Source organism: Cyprinus carpio, chromosome A6 (assembly GCF_018340385.1).
Source record: "Cyprinus carpio isolate SPL01 chromosome A6, ASM1834038v1, whole genome shotgun sequence".
Classification (NCBI taxonomy): domain Eukaryota; kingdom Metazoa; phylum Chordata; class Actinopteri; order Cypriniformes; family Cyprinidae; genus Cyprinus; species Cyprinus carpio.
Window position 1 is genome coordinate 5,802,852 of NC_056577.1, and position 25,728 is coordinate 5,828,579.

Consider the following 25,728-nt stretch of genomic DNA (forward strand, 5'->3'; position numbering starts at 1 on the left):
TCCAGCTGTGTTTGATTATACTGATTGGACTTGATTAGGAAAGCCACACACCTGTCTATATAAGACCTTACAGCTCACAGTGCATGTCAGAGCAAATGAGAATCATGAGGTCAAAGGAACTGCCTGAAGAGCTCAGAGACAGAATTGTGGTAAGGCACAGATCTGGCCATGGTTACAAAAAAATTTCTGCTGCACTTAAGGTTCCTAAGAGCACAGTGGCCTCCATAATCCTTGAATGGAAGACGTTTGGGATGACCAGAACCCTTCCTAGAGCTGGCCATCCGGCCAAACTGAGCTATCAGGGAAGAGGAGCCTTGGTGAGAGAAGTAAAGAAGAACCCAAAGATCACTGTGGCTGAGCTACAGAGATGCAGTCAGGAGATGGGAGAAAGTTGTAGAAAGTCAACCATCACTGCAGCCCTCCACCAGTCGGGGCTTTGTGGCAGAGTGGCCCGACGGAAGCCTCTCCTCAGTGCAAGACACATGAAAAAACACCTGAAGGAATCCAAGATGGTGAGAAATAAGATTCTCTGGTCTGATGAGACCAAGATAGAACTTTTTGGCCTTAATTCTAAGCGGTATGTGTGGAGGAAAAACCCAGGCACTGCTCATCACCTGTCCAATACAGTCCCAACAGTGAAGCATGGTGGTGGCAGCATCATGCTGTGGGGGTGTTTTTCAGCTGCAGGGACAGGACGACTGGTTGCAATCAAGGCAAAGATGAATGCGGTCAAGTACAGGGATATCCTGGACGAAAACCTTCTCCAGAGTGCTCAGGACCTCAGACTGGGCAGAAGGTTCACCTTCCAACAAGACAATGACCCTAAGCACACAGCTAAAATAATGAAGGAGTGGCTTCACAACAACTCTGTGACTGTTCTTGAAAGGCCCGGCCAGAGCCCTGACTTAAACCCAATTGAGCATCTCTGGAGAGACCTGAAAATGGCTGTCCACCAACGTTTACCATCCAACCTGACAGAACTGGAGAGGATCTGCAAGGAGGAATGGCAGAGGATCCCCAAATCCAGGTGTGAAAAACTTGTTGCATCTTTCCCAGAAAAGACTCATGGCTGTATTAGATCAAAAGGGTGCTTCTACTAAATACTGAGCAAAGGATGTGAATACTTAGGACCATGTGATATTTCAGTTTTTCTTTTTTAATAAATGTGAAAAAATGTCAACAATTCTGTGTTTTTCTGTCAATATGGGGTGCTGTGTGTACATTAATGAGGAAAAAAAATGAACTTAAATGATTTTAGCAAATGGCTGCAATATAACAAAGAGTGACAAATTTAAGGGGGTCTGAATACTTTCCGTACCCACTGTATATACATATAGAATGCTGCACCAAACAAATTTGTAAGGGAAAAATGTAAATAACAAATCAACTCCATAGCAGATTCTAAGTAATCAAGGGCTTAGGACGTTCCTTCAGCCCATTCCAAGAGCTCGGCCAGTAGTGGGCACTCATGCAACGTAATCAATTATGTACACCCGAGTAAACGAGACAGAGGAAAGTTTGTGAGTGAAGGGCATAAGAAAACGGACTGGAATGCAGCCAGTGTGTGAGTCACTGAATCATTCATTCATCGCATTCGTTCAAAAAGCTAATTCATTTAATAAGGAAACACCATCCTGTTTGTTGCTCTGAGAAGCTAAACACCACTGTGATCTTTGTTTGTAACTATTTTCGTTGGCAAAATTAAGCAAAAACAGGCAATATGTTGTCTAAAATGTAAGTCACTTCATGCTAACTTATTAAATTTGTATAAAATCAGTATTACATTTGTTATCATGCTGAAGAAAAAAGGTCACTCTTCCTGTGATATAGAATAACTATATTAAATTATATGAATATAGAAGATAAATGAGGCATTTTTGCAACCTACAATTTAGAATGCCTTGAATTTTGATGATTCTAAATGCTTTTTAATAGCATTTAATAGACTAAATCACATGCGTGCACTCTCTGGGTGTGTTTTTGTGATATACTAAATAATATCACATCACACATCGTTAAAACAACACTTACCCTGTAACTGCACAAAGAGATTCCTGGCAACTGGAACTTAATATCTTCCTGACGGGTGAGGAATGGAATGAGACTATATATAGAATTCATGGATCAATTCATGGACTATTTGTGCTAGACACAGCCTATTCAGTTTAAAGTGGTACATAGATTTCATCTTTCCAAGGCCAAGGTTGTGGGTTCGAGTCTCGGGCCAGCAACACCACGACTGAGGTGTCCTTGAGCAAGGCACCGAACCCCCAACTGCTCCCCAGGCGCCGCAGCATTAATGGCTGCCCACTGCTCCGGGTGTGTGTTCACGGTGTGTGTGTGTGTGTGTGTGTGTGTGTGTGTGTGTGTGTGCACTTTGAGTTAAATGCAGAGCACGAATTCTGAGTATGGGTCACCATACTTGGCTGTATGTCACATCAAGCTGGCAAAGATGTATCCCTCTGTTGACCCACATGATGTACAAGATGTCATTTCCCCCTTATTTTTTTCAGCTCGGTTCAGTTCTCATCTTCCCATCCTGCGCAGTGTTGTTTAAATAGCAAATGTATTTGCGCCCATTTGTGCGCACTGGTCTAAAAAAGAGGTGTGTTCAGGCACGATGTAGGTGCTGTCAGGGTGTGGTGCGGAAGAGAAGCAGGTAAACGAGGAAGATGATGATACAAATGCCTTGTCCAAATACCCACACTTGCGGTCTTGGCCACTTGAGAGCGCGTGCACGCGACAGGAAGTAAGTGCGCAAGACTGTCCAGATCTTAAAAACGCCAAAGGGCAGTGCCCTTAATGCACTCTAAATCCAAACTATCTCGAATACCACTCCAGAGCGGTATTTAAGGCTTAGTGTATCCAATCACACATCATGTTGTGGAACTAAATCGTGAGCCAAGATCTTGCGAGAGGTCACGGAAACCTTTCCAATGTAAGTTAAATATTAATAATAATTAGATATAACATATAATTTGGTAGTAAAACAAAGTGCAACATGTTTTATTGGTGCAAAGTGGAGTAGCCTATATTTATTTTGTACATCATTTGCAACTGCTTTTTATCATTTAATTAGAAGCACCAGAAATTAAAGTGTGTCCCATCAGATAATAAAAAGTTGTACACACACTTGTGGTCTTCATCCTCACTTGAACATTTGGGCCAAATACAGGAAATACGTCATAGAAGTAGTCAAGTGATCATGTGCAAAGACCGCAAGTGTGGTGTCCTTTCATAAATTATCTTCAAAACCAGTATAATTGTAAGTGGACAAACTGATGCTGTCAGGTTTTGCTTGTGATTTACTAATGTTATTCTCTCTCTCTCTTTTTGTTGTACACAATGTAAAAGCATAATGTCTGTATGCATGTTTATTTATTTTTCTTAACAAAAAACAAAACAAAAAACTACAACACTTAATGTATTATCACAGACTATATGTGTATATATAAACATATATATATATATATATATATATATATATATATATATATATATATGTCACACACCCCAGCATCGAAATTACAAGAAAATGAAATCATACGCACAATTTCGATCACTTATTACCACAAACACAAAACCTTCTTTCCAGCAATCCATCACCAGACCACTCATTCGTCAAACCTGCTTTCTTGCAGTCTGTGTTCTTCCGACTTTATTTTGTAGTAACGAAAGTGCTTCGGGGAAATGTACTGGAGTAAAAGTATACATTTTAATTAGGAAATGTAGTGGAGTAAAAGTGAAAGTTTACAGAAGTATATTGTAAGGGACCATTTGAAATACTGCATTTATGTTTCTAATATAAGAAGCATGTATGAATTGTGTTATGAAACGTTTGTCTAATTTAATTTGTAATTTTTGTCTTGAATGTTTTGTATTTTCAGTGTGTATGTATTGTAACCAGAAATAGCGAATGCTTGTGTTGAAAAGATCCTTCTCAGACACCGTAGTGATCAGGTGGGCTACATCAGCTTGATTAGATGGCGGTAGGACATGAATGGGAGACGCTGATTGTGTGAGCCTAATGTTACATTGTTTTAATGTGGATTTTATGCATTGCATAAATTTGAAATGAATTCGACGCATGTCTGATGATGATGAAAGGATTATCATACTCAAATTGCATTCCTTGGTGAGCGTAGCGAGGTATGTTGATTGTTATTAAAGAGATACAGGTATGAAGGAATGTTTGTGATGCTAATTTATGCAATTTAACATGTTAAGGAGTCTATGTTTGAATTATGAATTTTTGTCATTTGTCTATGCAATATAGTTTTCATAGTGTTGTGAGTCGCTTCAAGGTGTACAGAATAAAGATGCTGCTTGAATACATCGCGTTGTTGAGGTGACTTTTAAGGAAACCTCACACATCAGTTGAAGCTCTCGAATCCAAGGGAAACACAAATAAAGTACAGATTCTCCCCCCCAAAAAATTCTTAAGTACTGTAACAAAGTATTAGGCCTGTTACTTACACCACTGCTTTTGATGACTGAATCATTCTTATGTAAAGAACTTTGAATTACCATTGTGAATAAAATGTGCTATATGAAAAGCCTTGTCGGGCCATGAGTTTAAATAAACTTAGAGAAAGAATGTGTCCTATAAATGAATAACCCTTCATAGCAGCTTTTGGTTTGTGGGAACAGTGTTTGTCCTGCTCCATCCATATGCGGGACATGCAGGCGATGATGTCCTGCTGTGGAGGATGCCACTGTGATGCCACAATGTAATAGAAATATAGAATGATATTTTTTTGGCAGGTTAGTATACTGTATATAAATACTGTTTTTGGTTTGTGAGTTCTGAACTGTACAGTTTTTATAGTACAATATAACGCAATATCTCAAAAAGGATCATGTAAAACTTGAATCTTCATGTTATGGCCCCTTTAATGAAACATTATACAAATAATTAAACAGTAAATAAGTATTTTCCACAACCCTTGAATATCATATCTTAAAATGTTAATGCAGTACATCCAGTATTTAAGTTTCCCTCATTATATTTAAATGAATTTTGGCAAAGGTGTCACTAATCCTAGCATTATTCTGTGAAATAAAGTCTGCAAGTGCTGACAGTAGTGAAGATTTATGTATATCACAAATGACTGTAGGGAAAGCTCTAGATAACCCATATACAAAACATAAAGATATAGAAAAGATATGTGGGAATATAAGTTCACAATTTTAACTCTAGTTCAGGACACTCAACAGTAAGAAAGTTTAAGTAATAGCTACTCCTCTAATGTTGATTGCTATTATTTAGTTTAACAAAATAAAATCAGTAATTTACAAGTGACAGGACAAAAAAATTAACACTGTTTCTTCTAAACTAAAGTTACAGTCAGTCGTCTGTAACTCATGCACATTATTTAGAATCCATAAGAAATTACAGTCTCTCTTAAAAGAAAGGTTTTATATACTGTATGTTGTGTTCAGTTATTACCTGCTCAACACCTGAAGGAAGAGAAATAATATCATATCATCATTAATGTTTGGAAGGCTACTTTTTAAATTAATATTGTGCAAAGCAAGGGATACAAAAAAAGTCCTCAGTGAAAAAAAACGGCAAATGTACATGAAAGCTGCAGATACTGCATTTAGTGCATTTCTTCATCCAAAGAGGTTCGATTTGGGTCTTAAGAGGTTTGGAGACTCTTCTGTTGTATCTTTCTCAAATCTATCAAGGAGTGACGTGCTGTGAACTATCTGCGACCTCATGCGGATTTTATTGAGACTGGGTTTCATTTTAGTAAAGGAAGATTTCCTGCGGAGAGATTTCTGTTTAGTCAAGCCACTGCCGTCCTCTTCGCTGCTGTTATGGTATTGAGTTTTCAAAGGTCTGAAGTTGGACTGAATGACTCTTGACAATCTCCAGCGACTTGCGTCTCCAACATCCATGTTGTCTGCGTCAGACTCCACGCACGCGCCCACGATGTCCAGAATGTTTTGCGCAATATCACTCTTCAGATACTGACACGCCTTTCTCCCGTTGAAATCTCGCGCCTCCACATCGGCGTCAAACGCTCCGACTAGCAGTTTGACGACCTCGAGATGATCGTGCATTGCAGCTAAATGCAGAGGCGTGTAACCCGCGCTGGAACGCGCGTTGATGTTCACAGTGACGTGATGTTCTTTGGCAAAGTTGACGAGCATTACAATCAGCTCGTGTTTCCCGAGCTTTGCAGCCCAGTGCAGGCATGTGAATCCTGTCACAAAGTCTTTCCTGGTCAGGAGGCTGGGATCTCTGGCGAGCAGCCGGTGGAGGCTCTCCCAGTGTCCGTCAGACGCGCACATCATCCACTCGTGCTCCAGTGGCTCGAGCGTCACCGCGGCGGCCTCATAGTCGCTGTCGCCCCGCGGACAGTCTTTACATCTGCCCGAGAGATAAACGCTGCGACGAACCTGAGGTGAACTGCTGATCAAAGCCTCGACCAAATGTTTGCGGCTGTTATTTGGAGAGTCCGGCTGATCTTCTTCTGTCCATTTATTGCTCTGCCGAGTTCTCACACGCTGAGGTCTGTTTTCTTTTCCAGTCTCTTCCTTTGATTCGTCTTTCACTTCACCAGTGTGTGTTTCATTTCTCTGTAAACATGCCGAACTGCACACAGTCCCGTCTGAGTCTCGCACTGATATCTCGGGTCTTGGACCTTTCTCTGCCGCCTGTGGTTGACTTATTTTCATACTTAAAGCAGGTTTGTCCTCCGCCGTGCCGCTGCTTGAATTCCCCATGAGTTCAGAATCTGTCCTGCTGTTCACACCTTGTGGAAACGTGACAGAAATATCCGGCTGTGATTGTGCACCTCCCGCCTTACCAGTTTCGTAACCTGAGCCAGGTAACATCCCTTCTTTTCCTCCACTTTTGCCTTCTGAGGACACGTGGTTTCTGGTTTCCACGACATTTTCTCCACGGGATTTGAGATCATCGGCTGGACTATTTCCGTCACTCTTCTCGATTGAACCCGTTGATTTCCTAAATTTCTTTTTAAGGCAAACGTATTTCTCGCCATTTTCCTCTTTAACGTAAGCTACGCTGTCTACATAGCGTTTAAAAGCTTCCTTTGCCACTGGGTTTAATGCAGGATCTTTATGGATTGTCGCACGAAAATGATCCGTTAAATCCACGGTTTTCACGCGCCCTCCTCTCTCCTTTATGAAATATAAAACCGCTTCTTTGTTGCATTCGGTCGCCATGGGATGTATTCGTTAAGCTTACTAAATACTGTCTCTGTAAATCAGTTATCACCGAATAAGTAACAGAAATCTACCCAGTTAATAGCGATGAAAACAGACAATGCTGTGGCTGTTGTTTTTCCACCGTTAATCTGCTTGATGCGCTTCCATCCCCCGCCCGCGTCTCTCCGGGACCTGCAGCGCTCGGTTTGTCCTGCAGGTGGAGCGCTGCGCTTCTCTGCTCAAGAGTGAAACGAACTGATTTACCAATGATACAATAACTGTTTTTTTTAATGCTTCATGAAAGATGTCTTTATATGTCCAAAGTCTAGAAAGCCTTTTTCCAAGTGCTAATAGTTGGCTTGGCCTTTAAAGTGCTAATAGTTGGCTTGTCCCTTAAAAAATAGCAGTTTCCTCTGAAAATGTTTTCTAGTCAGTTTGGTAAATATTTACTGACTCAATTATTTAACAGTTCTTCTTAAAAACTAAGTTAAATAATAATATTTTAAACGATGATCGTGCAAACAGGCAAGCATTTATAGTTGCAAGAACACACAATGATGATCCCTGTAGTTTGTTCATGAAGATAAGCTAAAGTGTGATCCGAGCAAATATGCTGGCAAACACCTGTAATGAACATCTGTAATTATTCCAAGTGACTGATGAAAAGCTACAGAACAGTCTTTCTCAGCCCTTTTTCTGAACTTGGATTTTCTCTCACAGATCAATCTGGATGACAAACCATTAGTTTCAAAAGTGGGCAAGACACAAATCTTTCTGCTGTCGGTCACTGAGACCCTGCAGTTGTAGCTTGATTCCCAATCTGGCAACCACTCCATCGCCCAGCTGCTTGGACACCCTGAAAGTCTTTACAGCATTCTTCAACCTTTTAAAAACATTACCAAACTATGGAACATGTTATCCGTTTCTGATGAAGAGAAGCTAGTTCATGCATTCAGGACCTCAGACTGGATTACTGTAAAAACTATCAGGTGGTTTTCCTGCATCCTCAATAAACAAGCTACAGGTAGTCCAAAATGCAGCTGCTAGAGTACTTACCAGGTCAAGAAAATATGATCATATCACCCCAATTTTATCATCTCTACTTTGGCTACCTGTTAAGTTCTATATCGATAATAAATAATCATTCTACATAAGCCCCTAAATCAGGGGTGTCAAACTCAATTCCTGGAGGGCCTGAGTTTTGTTCCAACCCTGCTGCAACACACATACCATGTAGTTTTCAAATAAGCCTGAAGGACTTGATAAGTTGGATCAGGTGTGTTTAATTAGGGTTGAACCCAAAATCAACAGAGCTCCGGCCCTCCAGGAATTGAGTTTGACACCCCTGCCCTAAATGGTCTGGCTTCATTGCATTTAACTGATCTTCTATTGCACTACATTCCATCACAGTCCATAAGATCACAAAATTCTGGACTATTGAGAGTACCAAGGATATCAAAGTCCACTAAAGGAGGTAAAGCTTTCTCTCATTTGGCTCCTAAACTCTGGAATAGCCTTCCTGATGATGTTCGGGGCTCAGACACACTCCATGATGAGTTCAAGGATTTTCTTTAATACCTTATCACTGATTTTTTTTTTTTCTCTCTTAACACAGTCACTACTGGATTCTTGATTTTGTGTTGATTGTGATCTATCTAAACTTAAGCTTAAAATGCTTTTGGAAAATGCAGTCCAGACTGATACAGCATTTCGGTCAAACCCTCTACATGATGCCCATCAATAAATGCTTCAAATCACACCACATGTCAATAGGACTGAGGTCTATTGTTCCCATCTGTCTGCAGCATATGAATCTACTAATGCCCTTCCAAGGGAGTAAAAAAATAAACCGATGGATTACAACAGACAGAAGAGATAAGTTGTTACATTTACAGTCACACTCAACTGCTGCAGATTTAAAACAAAAATTCCTAGGGTCATTTTAGCACAAAATATAAAGTTACAAACAGGTTACATCATTTAATAATTTATTTTAAAGTAAAAAGTTTCTAGATTTATGATGTTACGGCAGAAATGCATCATCTAACCACACCTGAATAAAGCAGCAGTTTCTGCAGCAGAGACTGCAGTAATTATAGAAGAAACTTCAGGCCATAATAAACTTTTGAGAGGAGTTGATAATTTTAGGAAAAATGACCCGAAAATTGACCTGCTTCTAGTAACTCGTTTTATTGGTCACCTCTGCTTAGCAGTGATAAAGCACAGCATGAAGGCAACCTTAAATTCAAAGGACTTTATATAAAGTGAAAAAATGGCAGTTCACTCATTTCCATAATTGAAACAAATCATAATTCATGAATAAATTTGTCCATGAAATAAAAACTAAAATGTAACAAAAAAAAAACTGCTGAAACTAAACAGAAATTTACAGTAAATTTGAAAATAGTATTAACAAAGCAAATATACTTTCAATAATTTCTGATGATCCATCTTATAAAGCTACAGTAAAAACACCAGTTTAATGACCAAGATTTAGTGACCAGGTTTTAATTGAAACGTTGGTGCATCATTTCAATGTCACATCACAGCATGACCTGTAATGTTCACAATATTTACAAAACTGCTGTTAAGGACATCTTAAAAAAAATCTAATTAAACAATAAGAAATTATGGACTTTAACAAACTAAGCCTAACAGCCACATCAAAGCTATCAGAAACAAACATAATCAAGTGCACAACATACTTTACAAAGTCGACTGCTGTAAAGTACATACTGGTGAGAAAATATATACTCAGATACGTATTGAAAAAAAAATATTGACATCAGAATGGTTTGTAATACCAGTCAGACACCAATCATAAAATAGCAAGCAAAGAGAATAAAATAAAAATGTCCACACACACACACACACACACGGAGGAAATGAAAGAAAAGGACTCAAGAATTGAAATGGGAAATGTTTTGGGCAACACTGACCACATGAACACAAAATGTTTTTGACCTTGAACAGTGAGACTTTGAACACAGAGCCGCAGCATTGCACTGACAACAGAGCCGACTTCACCAGCAGAGACGCACGAGCCGATCGAGTCGGTTCACGGGCTTGAACCATTTCTCCTCTGAAACGTCATTACAACAATATCTCCGCCGGTATAGTTCTAAGTTCCACTGAATGGAAATATTGCACTTAATTTTGTAGTGAGATTTCTGTAAAGATCAACAATAAGGAGAAAAAACTGCCAATATATGGTATTTAATCTGCCCTGCTTTAGTGTTTAAAACGGATGCAAACGGATGAGAGTATGTTTCACACAGCAATGTGCTGCAAATCCCACACATACTTATAGAGTTTACAGACAAAAATAATTCAATCAGCTCTTTATTTTAAGTTAGTGTTACTGGCAGATGTCCACGTGACACCATTTACTCCAGTGATTCTGAGCCCAATGCTGACCTCTGACCTGTTCCAACTCCCAGTTTATGACCCCTAAACCACTCGGTGCTAAAGCCATTTTCTAACCCTTCTGATCGTATATTCACGAAAGTGTGACAGACACCAAGACAAAAACAAACTCCTCTCACCCAAGTGGCATTTCCCATGAACTCCTTTTAGAACATGAGTCTGAATGGTAGCAGGACTTTCCGGAATCTGTATAAGATTCAACAAACCTACAGCTCATCTGTGTCTTTCCATAATGCAGAATCAAACACACCACCACATTACTACACCAAGATTGGGCCACGTTGAGATACACTCAGTGGCTTTTCAGTTTTTGTGTTCCTGTTCTTGGACTGATTCTGACTCATGAAGTGAGGATGATGCAGCACCAAAAGCAAAAGTTTGCAGTTACTGAGAGCATTTTCCCTTTTCCACATTACTGAGATAAAGTGATCCTGACCGTCTTCATGTAGAGTAAATCTAAATTTATTACATTACTGATATGACTGGAGGCTTCCATCAAGTGGACAAGGAAATTAAGGTTTTCCAAAAGTACTGTTAATTTCTTGAAGAATGAAACTTTAACAGAGAAAATACTGAGTGCATCATGAAAGGCAAAGGAACACTGTGTTAATGGAATAATACTGAAATGTGTGTGTGTCTGTGTACATAAGTATAAGGCTTCAGCGAATATCTGTGCTGGGCCATATTATTGCCAAATTTACTGAACATGTCAAATAAACGGAGTCCATACATCATTTATAACACACATTATAAGGCCCCTAGTTTTCCTCTTTGTTGGCCATTACAGTATGAACGACTCCAATGCAGCCTCACAAACCAGTGCTGTCTAACTCAAATACAATAAATCCACAAATGACAGACCAACATAACCATATAAAGACAAAAAAAAAAAAAAAAACAGCAAAATGACATGGGACAATTATAAACATATTCATGTATTAGTGTTTAGTGCTGGAAGACCTAACCTATATAGAAGCCCACGAGCTTGAGTCAAACCCATCTATCCCATTCAGCTGGTGAAGTCCACTCCGAGACAGACAGACAGACACACACACACACACACACACTCACTCAAAATACAACTCAAACTGAAGCTTAGAAAAGTCTCAGATTGACTCTTATTCATTGTAATGTCTTTGGGCCTTATGGGCCGATGAGACATTTCTGTTTTGTGTTTTGTACAGCTGAAGATAAAGTGTGCATTGAGTTGGCTTGTACATGTCATTATCCTACAGTATTTACACTTCTTCCAATGTTTTTACCATGAAATTTCTGTATTGTCTATATACACATTGAAAACATATCAGAAATATTTGGACTGTCTGTGTTCTTAAATGCAGTAATTATTTTTTCGTTTTTTTTTATTTTTTATAATTTTTTTTTTTTTGCATTTTGATATTTTTCCTTGCACACTAAAAAAAATAGTTCTTCAGCAAGTTGTTTTTGCTGCCTTTTCTAATTGGCTGATCCAGCACCTGTCAGTCACAGGATGAGGGCGGAGCCACGACGAGCCGTCTGCTAGAGTGTAGCACCACGATCAAAGAGAGAGACACATTGACACCTGATGCTGCTGTTATCTGGAGATCTTCCTCCTCTTGGGTTTGGTCAGTTTGATTTGACGATCCTGGTGAACCTGCAGATTGACAGACAACAGCTTCACTGTATTATCCCTTCATCCAATCAGAACGAGTCTGATAAGATGTTTGTGTGTGTGAAACTCACAGTTCCAGACATCTTGTCCAACTCACTCATGGCCTCATGAATCGCAGCTTCTAAAAATTCAGTTTTCCTGCCCTGCGAGAGAGAGACACGAGATGCATTAATAGCACACCTTTAAAAAATAACAGACATCGAGCCAAACTGCTGCACAATAACACGAGTGCTCAGAAAGAAACATAAAAGAAACACAACATTAATGATTTGTACTATCTTAGTCTATGCATTATTGTTACTGACATTATTTTGTTGCTAGACAAGTCTGATTCCTGTCAACATGTCACCACAAATGGAGTTTTTCATTGACTGGGTGCTAAGAAGTTACAGCCAATAAGCGCACCTGTTACTGCGTGACGTCATCCAGCGATCGCTCTCAGAGGAGCATCAAGTGTTCTGAGGCTGAACAATAACGATTTTCCATTTATGTTAGTTCTTGAAACAATGTAAGTGCTTTGCTGCTTTTAGCTAGGAGTATATTACCATGAGATTGTTTATTCACTCAAGCAGCGGATATCATTTTGCGTGTCCAAGTTCATCTGCCGTATTGCCTTCTTAATATGTTTAATACTTAATTTATAGTTTAAGTGATGTTTGAAAGTACTAAATTTGTGGTATTTAATATTGTAAACTGTGTGGATTGTCAGTTACACGTTGTTCTTCACATTTACCGTTCGACTTGATGCAGTAAAACATAATGACGACAACATCCTACACAAATTTCCATTGTCAGAGACTTTTGAACAAGAAATGCCCTGTGGTCTGACTGTGCTGTCAACTCTTAATTATCTTATTCAAATCTGGCACTGAATCTTGCCTCAGGTGTCCTCACCGACCCACCAGTGCAAACACAACTCCACCTGGCACTAGTGCACATACAGTTCTAATTAACCCTTTTCAACATTTGGTCCTTCCAGCCTGATTGAGTGTTTGGACCTAGGATGTCAGAGCCCCAGAGTTTAGAATAGCGGATCCAAGGTGCTCAGCCTTAACATTCCTTTTTCCAGTCCGCATATCCTTCCAAGAATTCAAAGTTTAGTATCAAGGGAAACCTCAAGTAATGGTACCTTTAACAAAGAAAGCACAGCAGCCACATAGGTGAGAATATTATCAGCAGGAAGACATCACAGGGACTTGTCTGCAAGGTTCTAGAGATTACAGCTCAGAAGAGCTGAAGGTGAGCTGAGGGGGGAACACCTGATTCTTTAGAGGTAACGGGTCCACAAACAGAGCCATGGTAGCTCATTACGGACCAGTGGAGTGTGCAAGATGACTATGCCCATTCTTTACCTCTGGATCTACGCAAGACCTTGAAAGAGAGAACAGAGAGCTTCGTCAATCTCTATCAATGAAAGAGGTGATTAGACGACTGACAGAAATCCCAAAAGGTATACAAGACATGTGAACGAGGAACCAGTCAAGTAAAAAGTCATCTCCTACTTCCAAAGAGCAACATTTATCCCCAACACCTCCAGTGCCCTCACCTAAAATTATTTATAGGGAGTCAGAAGCACATACACCTAAACTAGCACATCATTATCGGACATCATAACGATGACATGCCCGCTACTGGGAAAGTATCAGCCCATGTTTCCTCAAGCTCGCCTGACCCCTACAGACATTACACAGGCCCATGGCAACCAGAGATGGACAGGTCAGCCCCTACCCCATACATGCATATGGCGCACTATTCCATCCAGTCCTACGGGTTACCGGCAAACCAACCTGGGTGGCAGATGGATGTGAACAGACGGAAGACAACCTAAAGAGGTCCTTAGCCAACTATACTGGACTTTACTTGTTGGGGCCCAAGTGAATTTGTCTGTCTTAAGTTGGCCTTGGGTAATCTGTTACCAGACGATACAACTGAGCTCTTTAAGATCCAGGTTTTAGTTGACCACTTGAAGGTAATGGAAGCCTGTCTGATGACAGATTCATTCTAGAACTCCCTTACTCCTTATTCAGACACTATGGCAGCACTCACTGAGAGGTTTGGGCGACCTCACCAACTTGCTCTAAAGGGAACAGGTGCTGTTATGGACTCTCCAGACATCCAATTTCTAGGCCAGCGCTTCCCAAACCTGTCCTGGAGGCCCCCCTGCCCTGCACCTTTTGTATGTCTCCCTTATCTAATGCACCTGATTCCACTCATCAGCTCGTTAGTAGAGACTGCAAGAACTACATTGGGTGTCTCTGATTAGGGAGACATACAAAATGTGCAGGGCAGGGGGTCCTCTAGGACAGGTTTGGGAACCACTGCTCTAGAAACTTGTAGGCCTCCTTAAGACACTGGGTGCAGAAGGAGAAGTTACAGTGTGGATCCCACATGGCTCAACTTCTCACCAAACTACCTCCAGAGTTGCGGTCATACTTCAGAAGGCACATGAGTTATGAACTAGGTATCGTGTACACACTTCTTGACTTTGCTAAGTGGCGGCTCAAGATTGAATTATGGTGCCAAGATCCTGAAAGCATTGGAGGAGACAAAGTTATTAGAGACAGAGCCAGACAGAGAACAGACTTCTGCAGAGATCTCAAGGTCAAATCTCAACCAACCACCATCCTCCATGGTGTAGATCAACCATCATTACCAGTGCTGCCACAGCCATTAAACGGCATGAGTAAAAGCAACACCTTCTGCCATTACTGTGACAGCAAAGACCATTTATCTGAGCCAGTGTATGTCCTTCCAGGCACTTTCTAAATAACCAAGTGACTGACGGAAAGCACTTGCAAATCCTCCATCATGTGAATGATAGGCCACTGAAGGAAGGCACCTGGCTTGTCAGCTATACCAGCACTCCACTGTATATGGATTGGCCTGAAGGGTCCAGTCAAGACCTTCTCAAGGTCATTAAAGTGATTGTGCAACACAAGGGTAAGAGCTTAGACACATATGCTGTGCTAGATTTCAGTTCTGAGTGCACAATCATTCTGTATTCTGCAGCTCAAAGACTAGGTCTCACAGGACAGTCAGAGGACTTAGCCTTGAGGACCATAAGACAGGACATCACAAAGCTCCATGTTACAGCAGTTTCCTTCAAGATCTCAACCGTATAAGAGCTATCTTATTGAGAGAGCTTTTGCGGCTGAACCCTTGAGCCTGGCAGAACATTTATATCCTGTTGCAGCCCTTTAACAGAAATTCAGCCACTTGAGAGGTGTACCACTTCTGCCCATTCATAAAGCCAGCCCACTGCTGTTGATCGGAGAAGACCATCCTCACTTAATAACCCCTAGAGAACCAGTCCACCAGGGGGCCCTGCAGAGATTAAAACACACCTGGGTTGGACTCTGCAAGGTCCAGCATGAGTCCTTGAAGATAAACTGAAGCTAGAGGTCAAGTTCAGCTTGCCTTTATCATGGCCAGGTCTAAAGTAGATCTTAAGCTGCGACATATCATCCCTCGATTGCAGTTATATGCAGCCTTGAATGGTGCTCAGCTAGCCAAACTCCTTGAGACTGAGCTTACTCTGGCAATCAGCAGAGTGGTCCTGTGGACAGATTCCACAACAGTACTCTCCTGGATAAAATCTGAATCATACAGATTCAAAGTATTTGTTGGAACAACGATAGCAGAGATCCAAGACCTTACTGCAAGGTGTAACTGGTGGTATGTGGATTCCGATAGGAATCCAGCAGATGACCTCACCTGAGGTAAAACCTTCAAAGACCTGCCAGTGACCAACAGATGGAGTCAAGGACCATCAAAGACATGATATCACGGAGTGGATCATATGCGCGAGTCGTGCAGACCACAAAATGTATCGGACTTATTTGAATTCTACACAGAATGCTATATTTTATAGCGATTTGGTTTAGACTTGGAGGAGAAACAGTTAGACAAACAGCACTGACGAGCAGAAGAGACAGCATAAATGAGTACACCCCCTCTGAATAAATATAAAAGATGTATTTTCTTAATGATCACAATATAATTCATCGAAAGATGGCAAAATTTAAACATATTAAACATATGCTTAATAAAAACAACAAAATATATGCCAATATTTTCTGTAAGATAAGTAAATTAGCCAATTTTGTTTAAATTAAGGATTGCAGAAATAAATACACCCTAGATTTCATTTAGAAAATGTATAATATTCTAGCACTTAGTATGTCCTCCAGAACTTAAAGTATACTGCTCTGACCCTTTTTGGCACTGAGTGTACAAGTTCATGAAAAATTTTCACATATGAAGTTTGAGCGACGAATGGAGCTCAAGGGTAGTTCAGGCAGAACACGGCGTGACTCAAGCATCAGCTGACACTCAGCTGATCATAACTGCTCCCACTTCAATCAATAAGATATATAAGACCATCCGTACTCATGCTTGCCATAGTCTGTCACACAGACATGCACTTAGTCAGCCTTGAGTTCAGTCGCACAGAGACTTGCGTCTATTTCGGCTCAAGACAGCTTCAAAATGCTAATTTGTTACACAGATACTCGCCTAACATTCCTCTAGTACGTCACAAACACTCAGGACAGTTTCAAACAGATTAAAGGACACGCTGACCATACAGTTTTTGCTTCAGATTCAGGTCATGTTTTAAACACACGTTTCGCCGCATTGACCAGAGTGTACAGCATGATTTGGAAGGAAAGTTCAGTCGAGATCGGCCCTCCCTGCACCGAGTTGTAACCTACATTAGTGGTTCCCAACCTCGTTCCTGGAGGCCTCTCAACACTGCACATTTTGCATCTCTCCTTTGTCTGACACACCCATTTCAGATCTTGGAGTCTTTACTAATGAGCTGATGATCTGAATCAGGTGTGTTTGATTAAGGAGACATGGAATACCTGCAGTGTTCGGGGGCCTCCAGGAACATGGTTGGGAACCACTGACCTACATCATCAAGAAGATCAAGCATCCTCAACAGATGTGGATATAATTCACTCTCCATTCATCCGAACGTATCTTCATGAAGCTAAGCCAAAATTTTTCTTCTTTTTCTTTTATACCCATGCTCACACAGTTCATTCAATCTCATGTTAATCTCGAGTACCTATAGAGTAGTACTGCATCCTTCATATCTACAAAAGACTTTAGTTTATCATATTTATAAAAGAGGATACAGCATTTCGATTCTCTCCGGAAACAACCAAGATCCTGGAGGCATGCTGTGGGTGGAGCTAAAGATTGACGAGCATTTGACCACTGAATGCCAACAAACAGACATTTGATGCCGTTTCACTTAACGTCTGCAGTTCTGAATCACAACCAGGATCTTTTATAACTGGCACCGCTCCATCTTTAGTATCGAACGATGTGCAAATCCAGTGTCGAACTGGGCCTTGCTTATAAAACATTTGTCAACAAAAACACTTGTGAAACTCCGTTGCTGCCATGGAAAAACAACTGTATCCACTGTTTACATAACGCTGGGTTCCTTAGGAAGCTGAACATCTTTCCCTTACAACCAAAAACACTCTTCTTTAAACATTCTTCCCGAGCAAGTCCCGTACAGTGCTGCAGCCGGATGAAGCTCATTGATGGGCTCTCTCTCGCTCTGGTTGATGTGTGCGCGATTTTCTGGGAGAAATGCCCATATAAGGAGTTCTACCCTCTCCACAACTCTCCGGAACTCGTAAGAACCTGGAGGTAAGAGATTTGGTACATAAATACTCCGTCATACGTCCAAATTATTTTGAAACTTGTCCATGCTTAGCATGAGAATTCAACTCTTTAACAGTGTAAACAAATCTGGATGCATGAAACAGCATTGCACCCCCTCCCCCTTACATCTCCTTGGCCATAGATGTTTGGAAACTGTGTTGCTTAAAGCTATTTAGTCACCATTCAAACCTACTGTTTACCAGGATTTATAGACCGCTCTAAACAGAAGGAAGGTAGAGCCCTTCAGTAGCAGACTCAAAGGTGTGCTTCAGCAGGACAGCGAAAAAGATGTTAAAATGTGTGAAAGCTAAACACAGCCCTGTTTCACCCCACTTCATATGTTGAGCCATCAAAGACAAGAGTTTCCTTCATGGTCATGTCATCAGGACTAGATCCTGAAGAGGCCATCTCTGCTAGCCAGATCAAAAGCCTTGATGAGATCAGCAACGTCCACATAAAGGGGCTACTGCTGCTCCCTGCACTTTTCTGCAACTGTAGGAGTGATAAGATCCAGTTGACAGTGGATCTGTTGATTCAGTACCCACACTATGACTCTGGATAAACTCTCTCAGCAAGAGCCTGAAGGTGCTTAAGGACAACTTAAAACAAACAGTTTCCCAACTACGCTTAGGAGAGATATGCGTGATTTTTATTACAATCACTTCTGATGTCATTGTTCTTATTGAGTGTGACAATGCTTGCATTCCTCATATCCTGTGCACAGTGCCTTCTCTTCTACAGATGCAAAGGATTTCATGCAGCTTACTGAGCACTTTCTTCAAGATTTAATATTTATTTGTCACTTAAAAAGTTGAATGACATTCAAGCAGTAATAAATCATTCATATATTCCGTTGCCGTCAGAGTGGAAATAGTATCCGAAATGCTTCTTTAAATTCTGATTATAATCCAGATGTTTCTGACAAATCTCTATATACATAAGACATTGCTTATCGCTAGGTGCTTGGAAAAGAGAGTTTAACTCCTAACCCTAAGGTTGTGGGTTCGAGTCTCGGTCCGGCAATACCATGACTGAGGTGCGCTTGAGCAAGCAACCGATCCTCCAACTGCTCCCCGAGCGCCGCAGCATAAATGGCTGCCCACTGCTCTGGGTGTGTGTGTGTTCACTGCTGTGTGTGTGCACTTTGGATGGGTTAAATGCAGAGCACGATTCTGAGTATGGGTGACCATACTTGGCTGTATGTCACGTCACTAAGTTGCATATTTGTCCACACCAATGGTAGGAAGTGCAGCATGTAGATTGGCCGATAGGTCCCGCCTTCTAAGTTATGAGCCAGTCATGATGGATAGGTTGCTTCTGCGGCTGTTGGAGGCTCCAGTTACCTGGAGGTGAACTGGTGTTCAGAGATGCGCATTAGGACAGCACATAAGTATTGACTTCTCAGCCTGAGAAACGCAATTTTGTGATCTTGTGTTTAGAAACCATTATGAGACAGTCATTGTCAGATTTATTGGTTATTTAAATGACGATGTTTCGTCAGAGACTGGTGATAACTTGTGGAGCTGCTTTTTCCCGGTCATGGATAAAGGAGCTGAGCTGCTTATCTGAGAGGCATTTCAAGGCCTGATTCGCATGAACTCGCCAAGAAGGGACTTTGATGACATGGACTTTTCACTGGCTCATATGACTTTTCAACTGTGCTATAGTTTGATTCAAGAGGGTCCACATAAACACAGCTATTTAGCTAATTATTATTCACACTATTTCTCTAGGGCTGCAGGTAGCGTAGCTACATTTGCGATATTATTGCTCAATTAACAATAGTTTGATTTGCTATTCATGCTAGCACATCACCATTTTCAGTCTCCCATGCCTACATTAAAGGAGACATTGCTTGCCTAGCTTCTGTGCAGCTACTTCATTTTGTTAGGGAGAAAGTAACTCAAGCATTATTTCTTCCTCTCATGGAGTTATTCAACGTTATGTCCAGTATACATCAAAATTCTAATTATCCTTGCCAGCGTCTTACCAGTGAACAGCATTCCTGATCATTCTTGAAATATACCGTCTCCACCAGCCATGACAAGCATATCCACTAAAGTGACAATCAGCCTGAACACAGAGGCTGGGAAGTTGATCAGAGAAGACCAATCATTGAGAGTGGGAGGTACACAGACCAAAGTCCACTAATGTTTCAAGGACAGCTGATCGAGGAAGTGCAGCAATTTATCCACCTTCTGAGCATAGTGGCCACTGATGGAGGGACATAGGCTGAATCAACAGCCGAATAAGGAAGACAATGAAGACATAGAGACAAGCTTTCCAAGAAGACCTGGAAGACATTGGCATCCAATGGGAAGATGTGGATAATGTGGCCATGGAACGTCTTTTGCTCATCATGCCAAAACATGACATGATCTAATAATGGTGAAATCTCAGCAGAGTAAGAGCTACTCTCTTTAAATTTTAAGGCATGCCACCTCTTCCAACCATTCAGAGAGTGCACTCCCTGATTGATCTTAGAATTGAACTACTCCGTCTTTGTGTTTGGGGGGTTCAAACCTCAGTGAGGTTTTGCCTGCAGATAGCTCCGAATCTGAACCCTTCAGAGTGAAGCCTGCCACCAAACATAAGTTCAAGACCTCCACAATATTCTGACATTACTAAGTGGTCCTGACTGAAAGGAAGTTTCAGCAACGAATGTAGCTCAAGCGTAGTTCAGGCAGAACACAGCATGACTGAAGCATCAGCTGATGCTCAGCTGATCGTAACTCCTCCCACTACAATTAATAAGATATATAAGACCATCTGTACTCACGCTTGCCATAGTCTGTTGCACTCACACACTTACCCTCCTCCATCCCCAACTCCTCCTACGCAGATACATGATCACCTAACTGCTCGCCCACGGAGATTATCCAGCTCATGTTGCTGAGATTGTTCAATATTTTCACAGTACGGAGTTACTCTACTGGTATATAACTGTGCATATAAAAATATCTGGAAATTGTTTAGGCTTCGGGGGGTTCAAACCTCAGTGAGGTTTTGCCTGCAGATAGCTCAGAATCTGAACCCTTCAGAGCGAAGCCTGCCACCAGACATAAGTTCAAGACCTCTACAATATTCTGACATTAACAAGTGGTCCTGACTGAACTGTCCTGTTTAACTCCTGGACAACATCCTTAATTGCTCTGGTCTTTAATGGGGAGTTTTGCTCAGCTCGTCTCTACAGAATCCCCCACAGCTGCTCAAGAGTGTTAAAATTGAGTGAAATACATGTCCACTGAAGGATTTTCTCCTTGGGAGAATGAATATATTCATTGTCATGCTGAACAAATGCCCAATAATGCAGGAAATCAGGGGAGGGTAGCATCTGCTATTTCAAGTTTTTGTATTACATCACACAGTAGTGTGTGAATTCATGCCAGCATTGATAAAGCACAACTCCCTCACACCTTCAGCACTCATTCATCCCTATATAAAAAATTGACTACCACTGAATGTCACTGTGGGTACCAAGCACTTCTCACTGTACATCTCCTCTAGCAACACCAGAACATTTTGGATGCTTTTGGATCCAAAATGATTGACTTGGTCTCTTGAGACCAGAGTATGGATTCCCAGAAGTCTCTATTTTGTAAATATGGGCCTTGGAAGAGGTTAAATGAGTTTATAATGCTTTGGCTACAGTAGGTAATTCTAGTGGTGACCACAACCATGCATGTCACTTCTGCAGGCTGCGTCATACTCTGTGGGATAAAGTATCACTCTTTTTATAGCTTTTGCCGGCTCTGAGACACTTGCATATTATTTCTCCTGCTCTTTTTCTAGCAAAAATTCGCTCATCACTAAATGAAAACTTAAAGTCCATTGTTTTTGAATGTCGGTGCTACTTCTGCTATATTTTCACACTTAAAACAATAATTTGGTGTTCTTCTTTAATGCTAAGAAATAAGTCACCTGGCAGTTCTCTCCCAAGTGCTTCCACTGCTGTCAGCATTAAGTCTGAGTATGATTCAGTAGGCTATATAACACTTTTAATTTCCAGGAAATTACTTGTCTTTTTAAAGTTTTGGTTCAATATACTTACCTGCTGATCAAAAATAGCCTTAAACCTACACTTTTAAAAAAAAATTTATTTAGTAACTTTCAGGAGGGTGTACTCATTTTTGCAACACAAAATTTTCTCACTTTGATAAGAAAATCTTATTTTGCTAAATAATTTTGGCATTCTTCTTTAGTAATTGATCAAGCATGCTTGTTTGCTGTGACGAGTGGGGCGGGGCCGAGAGCCGTGGGAACGGAGCAAGGCTGGTGGAGTGATTGGGAAATGAGCGACACCTGCTCCACTCACCGGTCTCGAGTCCCACAGAGGAGATTGGGAGGATACAAAAGAGGAGCGACGACAGTGAAGGACGAGAGAGGACCAGGCCTGGGCTTTATTTTGTGTTTGGTTTTTGTTTGTGCGTGAGGGGCTGTCGTGCTGTTTTGTGTTTATTTTGTGATTAAAGCTTCATCAGAACCACCAACACATCCAAAAACACCCTTCACGCTATAATCTATTCTAAATTTTTACAATGGTGCCGAAACCCGGGAGGAAGGAGGGACGCGCTGCTGAAGATCCCTTGCCGCTGGGGTGAATCCGCGGTGCCATGGAGCAGGGCGTAGCAGGCACTCGAGGCGGTGGGCTGGAGTGAGTTGCCGGGGACGGACGAACTCGCTGCCGGCCGCCCGTGATGTGGAGGGGCGGCTGCCGTCCGTGAGGGAGCGGAGGAGTCGGCGCCGTTCGCCAGGGGGCTGGAGCCTGCTGCCATCCCGTGGAATGAGGAGGAGCAGGGAACGGGGGAATCCTGCCGGCTGCCCAAAACCGGAGGAGCCGTCGCCGTCCACCGGGCGGCGGAGGAGTGTCGTGCCGTCCACCGAGGGCAATCCAGTGCCGCCGCCAGGCACCGCGGAAGAGTTCACACAGCTGGTGGAGGGCCGAGCGGCGGCGTGTCTGGGAAGCGGAATTTTTTTTTTCCTCTCTCCCCTCTGTCGCTCCTCATCCTTCCGTCTCCTTTTCTCTCGCCTCGTCTGTCTGTCCTTACCCCCAGGTTCCCGCAGGTCACCGTGAGTGGTCCCCCCTCGGAGGGGGGGGGTTGGGGGGAGTAGAGCGCAGTCTCGGGAGTACCCCCCGGCCTGCGATGGGGGTATGTGACGAGTGGAGCGGGGCCAAGAGCCGTGGGAACGGAGCGAGGCCGGTGGAGTGATTGGGAAATGAGCGACACCTGCTCCACTCACCGGTCTCGAGTCCCACGGAGGAGATTGGGAGGATACAAAAGAGGAGCGACGACAGTGAAGGACGAGAGAGAACCAGGCCTGGGCTTTATTTTGTGGTTTGGGTTTTGTTTGTGCGCGGCAGTCACCCGTGAGGGGCTGTCGTGCTATTTTATGTTTATTTGGTTATTAAAGTTTTATTTGAATGTTCGCCGGTTCCCACCTCCTTCTTCCCGTGATTATGGAGTTTTTATTGTTACATTTGCCATATCAGCATCTATGGCTATTTTCATGGATCAAAGTATTTTAAAGGAACAAATAGTATTAGCAGAAATGAAAAAAAAAAAAAAAAAAAAACTGAAAATTTTTCCTTTAAATATTTGATACATTTATCATTATTGCTGACAAAACATTTTTCAAAATCATCCATTAGAGAACTTTGAGTTAAATTCATTTCCCTGGTCAAATAACCTTGTGTCACTGAAACATGCATTTTCTGTAAGGCTGCTTTGAAACTATATGTATTGTGAAAAGCACTTTGCGAAAACTGTGAGCCTGTCACGCGAAATTGGGCGAAAGGTCACTTTGAGGTATAAATTAACAAATACAGAGTACTGACACTAGTATCCAATTTTCTGTGTTTGCTGATGGTAGAATCAAGAAATCTGAGAGCATCTTAAAGACGAGCTTGTGCGAGTCTGGCTGGAAGCAGATCTTAGATCAACTCTACTGCTTGAACAGGATGGTCGTGTGATGGTCTTATGGTGGTAACATCAACTTACTACTTTACTTGCCCTCAAGCAGCATGAAAAACTCAGACAAACCATTTAACATTCTCACTTGTAGATGTTTTTTTTTCTAGAGTGAGTGTTGCACCTTTTCTTCAATTGAGAAGAATTTTAGATCTTCGGTTGCACCTCCTGTTTAGCTGGTTTGAGCATCTCCTTTTAACCTTTTTTTTCACTTGTAGATGTTTCTTTACACTTTTAGGCTTTTAGATTCCCTGTGTTACAAAGACACTTACTTCCTGTTTTTTTTGCTAGTTCGGTCCAGCACCTGAAGGTCTTGTGTTAGTGTTTTCAGCTGCTCCGGTTCCACCTAAAGAGAATTCAAACAGCAGATCAATTACCACAACAGCAGAACCCAGAAAACCTACTATCTGCTCTATTTACTACTGCAGTTGAAGATTTGACATATGATTTAAATCTTCGATCTAAAAGCCCTCATAATCCAGACAAACACTGACAAAACTACTGAGACAAATCTCACTGAAATGTTTGGGCTGCGCCACTAGCCGCTGCTCTACGGCAAAATGACATATGAAGTTTCTGTAACATATTTTCAAGTTATATATGCATAATAATTGACTTTTGGGCATCTTCAATGGCATTTAGACAGGACAAGACAGAGTCTCTTACCTTGGCCTGTTCTGACAGTTGCATGTTGGGATTGTGCCCATGCTCTTCTCCCATCAGTTTGTTAGGCCAGGGCGAGAAGCCTTTGATTGGCCAGACCAGCTCACCCACATTGAAGGCCCTGGGCCTGTAGTGCAGCAGCTCGGCTGAAGGAGAGTCGGGGTGCCGCAGCTCCTCCTCGCTGCTGAGACTCTTGGTGTCCGAGGGGCTGGGCACACAGTGTCCGTTAAAGTGCCCGTTGAAGTGAGTGTAGTCTTTGAGCAGTGGCCCTTCCAAGCTGGTGGAGGAGCCGGGTGACTGGTCGTCTCCGGTGAGCGGCTCCCCGTATCCTCCCCGAGGCAGCACTCCGTTGAGCTGAGCACAGCGCTCAATCAGCTCCAGTCGGTCTCTCGCGCGGTGGTTAAACTGCAGCCTAGCACTGTCATCTGTCTGAGCGTCGGAGGGCTCAAGGGTCTCCTGCAGACACTCCATGACGTTTTTTCTCTCTCTTCTGCTGCTGCATGGAGTGCTGTGCACCTGGGTGGAGCACTCCAGAAACTCCTCGCCTCTCCAGTGAGCGTGGTTGGGCTCGTCCCACTGCGGGCGGGGTGTGGCAGCACTAGGTGAGCGGAAATACTCATGCGTGTCTGTGCCATCAGGTGTGTTCTTGCCATGCTCAGAGCTTCTGCGCGTGTGGTTGGGCAGCACCATTCGGCCACGCTGAGGATGCGACGGCAGCTCCGTCCCCTCCGAGCCTCGTGGCGCGTGTATGACCGCATTAACGGCGTGAGGTAGGCTGAGCGGCTGGCCGATGGAGGCAGTGAAGGCACTCATGGCACTGAGCGCGGGGACGGGGCTCGCCTGTGTACTGCCGCTCACGCCGGTAGTGATGGTCACATGCATGCCTTTGCCGGCAGCGTCCACCACCGCTCTGTAGATTGCATCAACAGACTCCACTGAACTCTGGCCTCCAGAGGGTCCCGCCATGGAAATATCCCCCTGACCCTGCAGCTTCTGTGGAGCCTCTCGGTACAGGCCTGCATCTCCAGAATGAGAGCTCATAGCAGGCTGGCCACCGTCAGGCATGCAGCCCTGAACACACAGCAAAAGCCACACAAACAAAAGTATCACTTAGAGCAGCCTAGCTACAGTCAAAGAAAGGACTTGTTTTAATGGACT

General features: G+C 42.4%; 2 protein-coding genes across 4 annotated transcripts in view; both read right to left on the reverse strand.

Annotated features, from left to right (window-relative positions):
* Positions 1-4,873: 4,873 nt before the first annotated feature.
* sowahcb (sosondowah ankyrin repeat domain family Cb) lies at positions 4,874-7,543 on the reverse strand. Its single transcript, XM_019121193.2, has one exon. It carries the CDS (start codon positions 7,195-7,197, stop codon positions 5,617-5,619), a length of 1,581 nt encoding a protein of 526 aa, XP_018976738.1. The 5' UTR covers positions 7,198-7,543; the 3' UTR covers positions 4,874-5,616.
* Positions 7,544-9,351: 1,808 nt separating this feature from the next.
* Positions 9,352-25,728, reverse strand: part of LOC109065911 (methyl-CpG-binding domain protein 5-like) — a 28,185-nt gene continuing 11,808 nt past the window's right edge. Inside the window, exons 7-10 of one of the 3 annotated variants that reach the window (XR_006160205.1) lie at positions 24,574-25,641; positions 24,180-24,253; positions 12,328-12,399; positions 9,352-12,238 (exon numbers count right to left, since the gene is read on the reverse strand). Coding sequence is in view for 2 of the 3 variants with exons in the window: in XM_042757633.1 (XP_042613567.1) it covers positions 17,809-17,917; positions 24,180-24,253; positions 24,574-25,641 (1,251 nt within the window). In the remaining variant the exon portion in view is untranslated. The other 2 variants (XM_042757633.1, XM_042757634.1) reach the window with 2 other exon arrangements.

Excerpts from the sequence above, each read along its gene's own strand:
- sowahcb (XM_019121193.2), bottom strand. The coding sequence starts at position 7,197 with ATGGCGACCGAATGCAACAAAGAAGCGGTTTTATATTTCATAAAGGAG.